Here is a 10734-nt window from a genome sequence, read left to right as displayed (position 1 = left end):
GGACTGAGGGGGGGGGGTTGAGTGTCCACTATCCCATTCTTCCTAAAAGGTTCAGCAACTGCTGGGGAGAGGTAGTCTGTGATAATTGGATAAGTGGCTACTCTTCAAATTCCAAAACCTTGTACTTTGAAGGACAGGAGAAGGTGGAGATTGCCCTTATTAGTTTTTTCATTAGCAGGTCACCAACATGTAGCTGTTTGGTTGATTTGAGTGAGGAGTGTGACTCTAAATTCCTTCTCTTCCTCATATTTAAACTTTGAAATTAATCTCTATAATGTGCTTCTCTGGGAGGAGATTCTTGGCACACTTGACACACATATAAGTGGTTGTGTGATTTACCATTGTAACTAAGGTGGTCCAGCTGGTGTACAAAGTATAAAGTTGCAGATAGTCCAATTAATCCAAATATCCAGGAATCCAAGGCAGATAAAATGGTTTAATCAGTTTAAAATGTAATTAAAAACTAAAAAACCCCACAGATCAGCTAGATGAAGCTACTCGTCTGTTGCCATCTTTAAGGTTGTTGCTCAGTATTACCCCACTGAAATTTGCTAATTGTTCTACTTCAGATGCAGATAAAAGGGCCTTAAGATAGCGGCTTAGATCTTTTTTTGTCCCTCCTTATTTTTGAACCTTCAAGCATGATAATGAGTTCTGGAAAACCCCAAAGCTTGCCTGGTGTGTCATGATAATTTGTTTGGTCTTCATAAAAAGGTACTAAATAGTTTTTGTTTTTGGATTTTGCTATGGATGTGTGGCTGACTAAATCTTTAAAAATTCGTAAAATACTGTATGTAGCAAAACAAATATTTGGAAGAGAAATAATTTCAACAAACAGCTTCTAAGAATCTACCACAAAATACAAAATTTCCCTGCAAACATTGCTGAGCCTCTATTGACCTTTGGGAGAGTCTCATTAAAATGAATTTTTTTAATCATAAGTTGTATTTGGATTTCATGTATAATATGATATATGTTGGTACAGTAAACAATGGAATGTATTCTGCTACATTAAATGTAGCAATTTATCTGATTCTTTTCAGAGCAGGATACCAAGTTTAATTTATTTTTTAAATTTGAATATATATGTAATTGCATGCAGACATAAAATGACAAAATTAAATGGTTAATAATATCGCATAGTTAGAAAGCTGAAGTAGCAAAGTGAATGCATCTGATCCAAAATATTATCATTCATTCTATATTAAAATCTGAATTATAAACAGTTCCAAGTCTTTGTATGTACAGGATCACATGAAAGGTTTTTAAATGGATTAATATAACTGCATTCTATAATAAAAAGTTACAATTTATTTTAAAAAATACAGCCAAAATAGAATTTACACTTCTTTTGATTTCAAGACATTTACAGTAATTTTTATACAATGGCAAGACAGTCATTGGGACGTTCCCAATGCTTATGCTACAACTGAACCACAAATAAAATTTATACAAAAAGTGGAATGGAATGAAGAAGCAATTGATTTCCAGGGACACCAGAGTGGAAATAAAAATAACAAATATATTGAGCCCATTAGAGGAATGTACAATGCAGTAAACAGTTTAGAAGGATTTAAAACAGCTCAAATTGTAGCTACAAGAAATACCTGGTAATATATATTAAAGAAAATATAATACAGCTCTATGTGTGTATATTGTTGCACAGATACACACATATATTTTGGGGGGAAATGCAACTCTTCACTTCATTGTTGTTAGGGGATGCAATAAAATATGTAAGACTACTGTTTTCTATTCAATCTGTTTAGAAAAACCTGATGCAAATATTCCTGTCTTTCAAATTACCAAAACACCCTTTTCACAGGCTGGTAATAAGTATCAATTAGAGGCAGTTGTGTTAGTATCATCAAATGTCAAACAAGGAAAGTTATAAAAAAACTACATGGGCAATCCTCGATAACAGTAAATTAACATTTCATGTTGGAGCTTGGTTAACTATTATATGGTAATTAAAAACAACTTTTAATAATCAAAAGTGCTTTGGGGGAAAACTTCAAAATCTGAAGGTGTTCAGCAACAAACAAAAAATTTGTAATGAGGATTCTGTGATCATTACTGTTCAGGAAAACAGAATTCACATAAATTCCATAATTGGTTTATTCATTGGTTTATTATTTTAAATAGCACTCCTGAAAAATTCTGACCATTCCTCCCTCTTCTTATAAGAACTGCATTGGTTGAGAACTTATTTACACCCTGTAGATGGGTCAAAACTGATAGAGGAGATTCAGTAATGGTGGTATATTGGCATGTGATAGCTCAAACACCTGGGTTAAAGGGAACCTCCAACAGTAGTCAATTTGATTCTTAATTGGGTGTAGGGGCATCTGACTAAAATGAACAGAATTGGCACTGATAAACTATATAGTATATAGCAGAACTTAGATAATAGCACACAATAAAAACTTGATGCCATTAAAGGATCTGTAACACTTTCTAAATCATAAGATCATCAGATAACTGAATATGACAGCTGCTGGTTTCCAAGATTAACCCAAATAATATAGGAATTACTTTGGGGGCTAACAATGTCAAGCCAATTTCACAGCCCTCCTGTGATTTCCCTCTAACACTTTAAAAAGTGTCCAGCTCAAGTTGTTCTGCTCAAAGTAGCTGAAAGATAGCCAAAAATTCTTACGCTGTCACATGAGAAAATACGTTGGCTTCCTCAGGATTTCAGACTTGCATCAAAACTGTCAAAAGTGAATTTGCAGAAACAAGATAGTGAAAACAAACATTGGGAGGAAAGTTAATTTATTTTTTTTCTAAAACATCAAGCTGAAATGTCTTGGTGAAGTGACTCACCTACCAAAGACTAAGTTTCGTACATTTGTCTGGTGTTGTTACTGTCAGTGTTCCAGATACAGCTAAACTACAAAAATAGGATGAACTATTCTTGATTTTCGTTAGATTCTAAGTAATCTACAAGTTCTTGAAAACCAGATAAAAAGCAAGTCATCCTGTATCACCGCAAACTATTCTGCTGTGTTTCTCAAATGTACAGGAAGAGAGAAAGTTGCACCTTCTTTTATTTTCCTTCTAATAACTGCACAGGAAAGCTTCTTGTTATCTCTTGGAGATAAGTGTACATTTACATCACCATGATTGCCATGGTATAGAATCCGTGGTTCAACATTTATACAGCATGACCAATTATTTGGGAGTTGTAATCTGCAGTCTCCATTCTTAGAATATATGGTATGATGCTGTCTATTTGAACATTTCCAATAAGTCCTGCGAAAAACAATTCTTCTGTGATAGCAGCACTCATCAGTCTCAAGGCAGGCAATCTGAGAAGTAACCGAGACAGTCTGGAAGACAGATTTGACAAAAGAACGGCACAATTTTACATGCAAAATAAACCTCTCTGATTATTTATTGGTATTTAATTAGTAAAAAAACCCTCAAAAGTAAAATGTTTCTCAGCTATAAATTACTAAGTGTTAAACTATTATTCACATCTTTGGCTGTGAAATGTTAATAGGCTTTTTTTGTGTATTTAGATTTGTTGTTATTGTAAAGTGAGGATACATTTGGTGAGCCAATCAAGTAAAATTTTTCAGATGTTGTACATGAAATGTTATAATATGCTGTAGAGTTCAGCCAAGATTTATTGATATACAAATCCTACAGACAGGCTTCAGCAGCTGGTGTTCTGGGCAGGAAGGGCCAAAGACAAGCAACTCTGCACAGCTTTCTAGAAACCACATTCGTTGTTACTGTTACATATGGCTAGCATATATCTGCACCAGCATTTGCAACTTATATGGGCCAGATGCCACATGAGCATAAAAATACAAGAATTATTTGCTGGATCAGGCCAAAGAGCCTTCTACAGGTTTAGCATTGTTTCCAACAGCGGGCAGTCAAACATACTGAGACGTTTATAAGCACAGCATAATAGAGATAGGATCATATGCTTGGGAGATAAAGGAAATCCACTCCCTTTCTACCATGCTAAAGCAATTGCCCTTTTGTACTATGGCAGAAGTTAAAGCATGCCCATATTAGCAGGAGAGTTACGGTTTGGTGCCTGTTTAGATGTTGAGGAATTTCAGACAGGCGATATATTCCGGTTCAGGAACGGTTCCCAAACAGTTTCTGGTCTGACATTTCAGACAGAACCGTTTTAGAACCGGTTCCCTACCGGAATATATTTGTACTTTCACACACAAACGCTTCTGTCCCGTTCAGGAAACGGGGCTGAACCATTTTACCTGTAAACCATTTCCAAGTAGTCTTCAGTTTCTTCTCCCAGATCCGGAACGCTTTTTCCCGCCGTTTTTCGCCTGCGCTGGCGATCTCCGGCTTTTTTTTTTTAACGTTCGCTTTAGAGCGCTATGACACAACAGCAAAACAGCATTATAGCAACCCTATTGGAATGCCTGGAGTGTTGTGTTATAGCGTTATAGCGCTCTAAAGTGAACATTCTCAAAAAAAAAAAAAAAGCTGGAGATCGCCCACGCAGGCGAAAAACGGCAGGAAAAAGCAGTGCAGTCTGAAATGGCAAACCGCTTCAGATCCAGCTGTTTACCGGGTGTAGAGGAAAGCCATGTGTGAAATGGCAGCCCTATTTACTCCACGACGGATCAAAAACGGCTTCAAACCGGCTTAAAAGGGGTAATGTGAAATTCCTCGTTGTTTGGCATAGAGAAAACTAATCCAAGTAAGGATGCTGGCATTATGAACAGGGAATCAAAGCAACAAAATAATGTCTGATCTAAGCTGTACTGTGTGATTTAAACATTGTATCTCCCTCTCTCAGTAAGAGAACTGGGCTATTCTATCACAGCAACAGGGAGATACGGTGTTCACAAATGCAGTATGGCCTGGATCAAACCTATCTTTTCTGTGCAGTAAGAGCACTTCTTACTGGTTTGACCTTTGTGGTATGAAACATTTTAACAGGCCCCCAGCCCATCAATATGTGCAAAGGTACCATTTGTGCTGTCATGCCAATGGGTGCCAGGCACTTAGTGCTTGAAATTTTCACATCAGAAGAACAATGGCTTATATAGAGTCAGGCCATTTATTTCATTTCTGTGTACAGTCCTATTGACTGCAACCTGACTACATGCAGTAGGAATGATTCTGCTACTTTAGGATTATCCATTGTAAGTAAAAGGCATGACTTGGAACGTGGCACCAAGTGTACAAAAGTGCCATTATCCTTCTCCAGAGATTATACACTAAAGAAAATATTTTCCACACTACAAAAAAAAAATGCATGCCGAATTTTCAGAAGTTACATGACTCTGAGAAAACAATAACACATTTATAAAGTCAAGACATATATATAGAGAGGTTACATACCTGTAGGTATCATCTGGATATACTATTGTTACATAATCTTGAAACTCCTTATATGCTTTTTCTTGAAATTTTTCAATCTGTACCACATTTTCTAAGCCTGGATGATCTAAAACAAGTCTATTGTTAGATATGCTTTGATTACAGAACAAATAAAAAGTTGGCAACAAACCAAAACACCATAAGATGCAGCCTCTAAACATGCCAAATGCAAACAGATTCTGTTATTTTCCTTGTGCAGGACCTGCTAAGAACTAAGGCTAGAAAATTCAAGCAATGTAACTGGAACGATGAAGTGTTATTTATGAACACTTAACACTTGTGTGTGCGTGTGCACATTAAATATGTAAAATATAGTTTCTATTAAAACATAATAGAAGAACTAGATGGTGCCACACCACTCCTCAGGTAATCTGGCCTGGAAGAAGTGGCTTCCAGCCGGCCGTTTCCCTTGCTCTCCACTCAGTCCCCTTCCCCTTCTCTACCTTTCTTAGCCTCTTCTCTTTCTCTTTGCCTGTCTGTCCCTTCCTCTTCTTGCCTTCGTTCCCTTTCTGCCTCCTGGCTACAGCCCTCGCTGGTTCCTCATCTCCTTCTGCCCACCCATTTCTAATTCCAGGTGGGCTGTGTACAGATGATTTCACGGACATTGCTCTATAACCAAGCATTAATTTAATTTCTATTTTTTAATTAATTTTTAAAATAAAAAAATTGGAAAGTGTTTCCTTAACCAGAGGATTTGTTTTAGCAAAAATAGATTTGATTTGACCTTCATTAATACAGACAGGGCCTGCCCCTTCCCCCAAACATTACTTTTATAATCCCAGCCACTAATAGCATACCGAATCCACTTCAAAGTGCTGGTTCTTACCTTTAAAGCCCTATATGGCCGGGGTCCAACATACCTACGGGCCCGCCTTTCCCTGTATATATACCCCAGAGAGCACTACGGTTGACCCTCCCTGGCCCGAGGGAGGCCAGGCTAGCTGTTACTAGGGCTGGGGCCTTTTTGGTGGTTGCCCCTACCTGGTGGAACGAGCTCCCAGAGGAGATCAAGGCCCTGCGGGACGTCTCACAGTTCCGCAGGGCCTGTAAGACGGAGCTCTTCTGCCAGGCATACAATTAGGGGCCGCCGCACTAGTGCACAGCCCGTAATGTTAACATCGAGCAGCTGCCTTAAAAATGAGCAGAATAACATCTAAACACTTTATGTGGATTAACATTGAAGCACTTTGTTGGAAAGCACTTTATTTGTTTGATTTTTAACTGCCGCCAGTATTCTGATATTTTGTAATGTTCTAATTTAAATGGTGTGTTTTAATTCTGTATTATTTATGTTTTTATTCTGTACTGTTGTGTTTGTTGCTGGAAGCCGCCCTGAGCCTGCTTTGTGGGGAGGGCGCGGTATAAATTTGACTATAAATAAATAAATAAAACTAAATAATCCACAAGTTTCAACCCAGTTATCTATTCTGAGCTGTGTGTAATTGTTCTGACCATCCCAATACAGAAATATATAAAATCAAAATAATGGTATTTTTCACAAAATAGACTGGAAAGTAAAACCACAAGGGCATTATTTGGTTAATTTTCTTGATATTCTTTTCTTTGGACTGACGAGATAAAAGAGATCACATAGGTTTACTGCAGTACTATCTAGATATATGATTATTTATACCAGTTTCTGGCTCTGGTGTGTAATAAAGCAAAATATATAACACGTATCCTTCTGCTGAAATATAATCTTAACTGTTATGGCAACCTCTAGGCAAAATGCTGTCTCCCTGAAGTTTTATATGCTCCTCACCTGATTCTGGATTATCTGCCAACTAGGGTGAATAACAGAGCAAATCCTAAGGGGGTGCAATTGACCCTTATGCCAGCGTAACTGTATGGAGGGGTTGGCAGCATCTATAATGGTGGCTGCCAGGCACCTGGAGGGGCTTCTTACTGTAGCAAGGGTCATGGGTGAGGGACAGGGCACATCGAGAGGCTGCTGGAGTACCTGTTTGAGTCTCTCTGCCCCCCCCATGCCTACAGTGGGGCTGGCACACAGCACGGGGATGCTCTCAACGGTGTGGGTACCCTGCTGGACACCACAGATGTCGGTGAATGGGGGCACCCTCATATCCACGTTCTTGTCTGTTATCACCCTCTAGGGCACTGTGCACTCTGTGTGTGGAGCACCAGCGTAGGATGCCCGTGGTGCTGATGATGATCCCCCCTCCCCAGTGACAGGTGGCTGGGACTTGTAATGGGAGCTGCTCTCCTTAAGGGTGTGTGTGTGTGTGTGGCAGAGGAGTATTGCTCCTATGGCCCACACCTCTCCGCCCCCTGCCAGAGTTCAGACGCTTGGCTCACCCTCCTCGACTCATGATTCCCATTGGTCCTGCCTGCCCTATCTTTCACACTTCCCCACCTTGCAACAACGCTAGAATGGAACGCTGCAGTGGGATCGCCACGGACACCACCGTGTCAGCGCCTGAAACACTGATGGTGCAACTTTTTCCCCATTTGGCTGCCACATAACTATCGCCTTAAGGAGGCGCCTAGCGATGCTGCAGCTGCACTGTGGCTGGCCGCTGCAGCACAGGCACAACACAGGATTGCTCTGCCCAAGTCGGATGGAACTACTTGGGACTGGCCTTTTCTACCAGCTTAGGGGATCCACACAGCCTCTTGTGATTGTGGGGAACCAGGTTTTAAATAGTAAACCTTCCCCTCAGTTACAAGATATTCTTAGGACAGCAAGCGTAAAGTCTTTGGGTTTGCTGTCGTTTTGTGGTGAGCAAGCAGTACATGCAGATCAGTGAGGAAGGAGTTATATGTCAATAACAAAGATTTATTTATTTATTATCAGGTTGGGTTTTTTTTAGGTTGGTTTTAATGAACAGATTAACAGCAGGTGGTCAACAGAGAAGCCTGGCTACTACTCATACCAGCCTGCCCTTTCCCCCAGAATTAGACTAAATGGTACAAGTTCTGCTCATTACAAGAGACAGGCCTCACAACCGGATACTCTTTCTTCTCCCACAGGAAAAGCTAAACCAGTCTGCTGTGCTTCCAGGCAAAGCTACCCTTCCAACTGTCTGCTCTTTTACTGAGGCAGACAAAAAACCCCAGGTTGCTTACCTGTAACTGATGATCTTCGAGTGGTCATCTGTGCAGTCACACCTATGGGATTATACGCCTGCGCTGATCCAAATCGGTGGTGTGCAAAGCTCACAAAGGAATTTTCGCGCCTCCCTCCCAGGCATGTGCGGGAACCCCACTGCACATGCCCGAGGTGGGGCGCGGACATCCCATCAGTTCCTTCTGACCGCTGTCATGTCAATAACCAGAAAGTACTGAAGCGACAGCAGTGGGGAAGGACGGGTGGTGTGACTGCACAGATGACCACTCGAAGATCATCAGTTACAGGTAAGCAACCTGTTTATCTTCTTCATGGTCTCTGTGCATCACACCTATGGGAGATTGAAAAGCAGTGGCTCACCTGAAGGTGGGAGCTGTTGCAAATTCAATGCTCTGCCGACGAAAGGACTAAGCGACCAAAGTCCACTCTGTGGCGTTCATGAACATCAACAGCGTAGTGCTTGATGAAGGTGTTTGGAGTAGACAATGTCACAGCCCCACAGATCGCCGACAGGGAAGCACCCTTCAAGAATGCTGTAGACATAGCCATGGATCTTGTGGAGTGCGCTCACACAGGCAAGGGCAATGGGCGTTTAGCCAACTGGCAGCACAGTTTAATAGTCTCAACAATCCATTTGGAGAGACGTTGTGCCGAAATTTTTTGTCCTGTGGAGTGACTGGAGTAGGAGACAAAAAGGTGATTGTCCCTCCTACTTGAACGTGTCTTGTCCAGGTAAAAAAGTAGTGCCCTCCTAACATCTAGTGCATGGAGGAGACGTTGTTGGCCATCTTTCGGGCTAGGAAAGAAGTTCGGCAAGAAGATCTCTGAGCTGAGGTGGAACTCGGAGACCACTTTAGGCAGGAACGAGAAGTCGGGCACCAGTCTCACACTGTCTGGTAGGGAAGGTAAGGAAGGGTGGGTCATGACGGAGGGCCATGAGTTCACCCACCCTCCTGGCTGAGGTAATGGCAACGAGAAAAGGCAGTTTTCCATGCTGCATGCTTTAGCTTGCAAGTTGCCATAGGCTCAAAGGGCTGTCCCATCAGATGGTGTAGTACCATCAGCAAGTCCCACAAGGGTACAGATGAATGGAAAAAACGGAGAAACCGTTGAAGCTCGGATGGTAGGCAGAAATAGCCGACAAATACACCCTGATTGAGGAGTGCAAGAGGTCCTTCTCTGCCAGTGAAAGCAGAAATTCTAAGACCTGGTCAATCCTGACAGAAGCCGGGGGCACATCCGAGGGCTGTACAGAAGCTAAGAAATGAGCCCACTTTCCCCTGTAGGAACGTCTCGTAGAATCCTTCCTGGCATTGAGTAGCACAGTGGTGATTCTATCCGAGAATGTTAATTGTCCACGAGATAAGCTGTTAGCTTGAGCTTGTGTACCTCATGGAACAGCAGAGCTCCTCCCTCTGCTAGGAGCAGTTCTGGCACTTGTGGGAGAGGATGGCGAGCCTTGGTCAGTGGGAGGAGGTTGGCGAACCAAGGTTGCCTCAGCCATTAGGAGGCAATCACGATGCACCTCGTGTGGACCCTCATAAGCCTTTGGACTGTCCTCAGCAGCAGCGGCAGAGGGGGGAACATATACAGGAAGTTGTTGTCCCATGGGTAAAGGAGCCCGTCTCTCAAGGCCTTGGGATCTTGTGCTCCCCTGCAGCAAAACAGGTTGCACTTCGAATTGCACCTGGTGGCAAAGACGTCGACGTGAGGCATACCCCACTTTTGAAACACGGGACGTAGGTAGGTCCAGTTCAGCTCCCAGTCATGTTGCTGAGAGAGACCCCTGCTGAGCAGGTCCGCATGCACATTGGCCTTGCCAGCGATGTGTGAGGCAATGGGAAAGATGTGCAGCTGTATGCACCAGGCCCAAAGGTCTAGAGCCAGGAGGCAGAGACTGCGGGAGACTGTTCCACCCTGTCTGTTGACGTAACTGAGGGCCGTCATATTGTCGGTCAATACAGTCACACATTTTCCCGTGAGAAGAGGCTGGAAACATTGAAGGGCTAGTTTGATTGCCAAAAGTTCCAGAAAATTGATGTGTTTCCTTGAGGTCATCCCACTTGTGACCTACAGAGAGGCCGTTGAGGTGGGCTCCCCAGCCCCACAGTGAGGCATCGGTCATGAGGGTGAGACCAGGAGTGAGGAGATGGAAAGGGACACCCTGCGTCAGGTTTTCTGACCGTGTCCACCAGAGAAGGGAGTCGCGTGCCTCCTGTGGCAGAGAGAGACGAAGCGACTGGGACATCTGTAGAGGCTTGAAGTGCTGTATG

The 10734-nt window shown here is 42.3% G+C and overlaps 1 protein-coding gene across 3 annotated transcripts in view; it reads right to left on the bottom strand.

The window, feature by feature from the left end:
* Positions 1 to 1333: 1333 nt before the first annotated feature.
* NR2C1 (nuclear receptor subfamily 2 group C member 1) overlaps positions 1334 to 10734 on the bottom strand; it is a 61825-nt gene continuing 52424 nt past the window's right edge. For all 3 annotated transcript variants that reach the window (XM_015414640.1, XM_015414639.1, XM_015414641.1), the window contains 2 exons: positions 5335 to 5440; positions 1334 to 3332 (listed from right to left, as the gene is read on the bottom strand). In XM_015414640.1, coding sequence (XP_015270126.1) covers positions 3158 to 3332; positions 5335 to 5440 — 281 coding nt within the window. In that variant the 3' untranslated portion in view covers positions 1334 to 3157. The remainder of the gene's footprint in view (positions 3333 to 5334; positions 5441 to 10734) is intronic.

This window comes from Gekko japonicus, unplaced genomic scaffold, assembly GCF_001447785.1.
Source record: "Gekko japonicus isolate JY-2015 unplaced genomic scaffold, Gekko_japonicus_V1.1 scaffold969, whole genome shotgun sequence".
In the NCBI taxonomy this organism is placed as follows: domain Eukaryota; kingdom Metazoa; phylum Chordata; class Lepidosauria; order Squamata; family Gekkonidae; genus Gekko; species Gekko japonicus.
This window is presented reverse-complemented; position numbering and strand designations above follow the sequence as displayed.